General features: G+C 65.6%; 1 protein-coding gene across 1 annotated transcript; it reads left to right on the forward strand.

Annotated features, from left to right (window-relative positions):
* Positions 1–6: 6 nt before the first annotated feature.
* Positions 7–309, forward strand: LOC103584874 (patr class I histocompatibility antigen, alpha chain E; the record flags this gene model as incomplete). The annotated part of the gene is made up of 1 exon (XM_008565696.1): positions 7–309. A coding segment is annotated over one exon (303 nt), but the record flags the coding sequence as incomplete, so codon positions are not given.
* Positions 310–544: the final 235 nt, after the last annotated feature.

Raw genomic sequence — 544 nt, forward strand, 5'->3', positions numbered from 1 at the left:
CGGTCCGGTCTCAGCCCCTCCCCGCCCCCAGGCTCCCACTCCCTGCGGTATTTCTACACCGGCGTGTCCCTGCCCGGCCGCGGGGAGCCCCGCTTCATCGCCGTCGGCTACGTGGACGACACGCAGTTCGTGCGGTTCGACAGCGACGCCGCGAATCAGACGGCTGAGGCGCGGGCGCCGTGGGTGGAGCAGGAAGGACCGGAGTACTGGGAGCCTGAGACGCTGAGAGCCAGGGACACCGCAAAGAATTTCCGAGTGAACCTGCGGACCCTGCGCGGCTACTACAACCAGAGCGAGGCCGGTGAGTGACCCCCTCCCGTGCCCCACAGGGGGCGGGGGTCGACCCAAATCTCGGGGTCCTAACTTCAACTCGAGACTAGAGCCGGTTTGTTTTCGGGGTTTTTTGGCGGCTGGCGGGTGAAGGGATCAGAACTTTTGACCTTGGTATTACAATACCCGCTCTAACCAACGCCTCTTCCTCTCCCGGGAGTGGCGATAAGAGGCTGGGCGGGGCTGGGGGGGCTGAGTGGGCGGGGCTGACCTC

Source organism: Galeopterus variegatus, unplaced genomic scaffold (genome assembly GCF_000696425.1).
Source record: "Galeopterus variegatus unplaced genomic scaffold, G_variegatus-3.0.2 Scaffold160031, whole genome shotgun sequence".
NCBI lineage: Eukaryota > Metazoa > Chordata > Mammalia > Dermoptera > Cynocephalidae > Galeopterus > Galeopterus variegatus.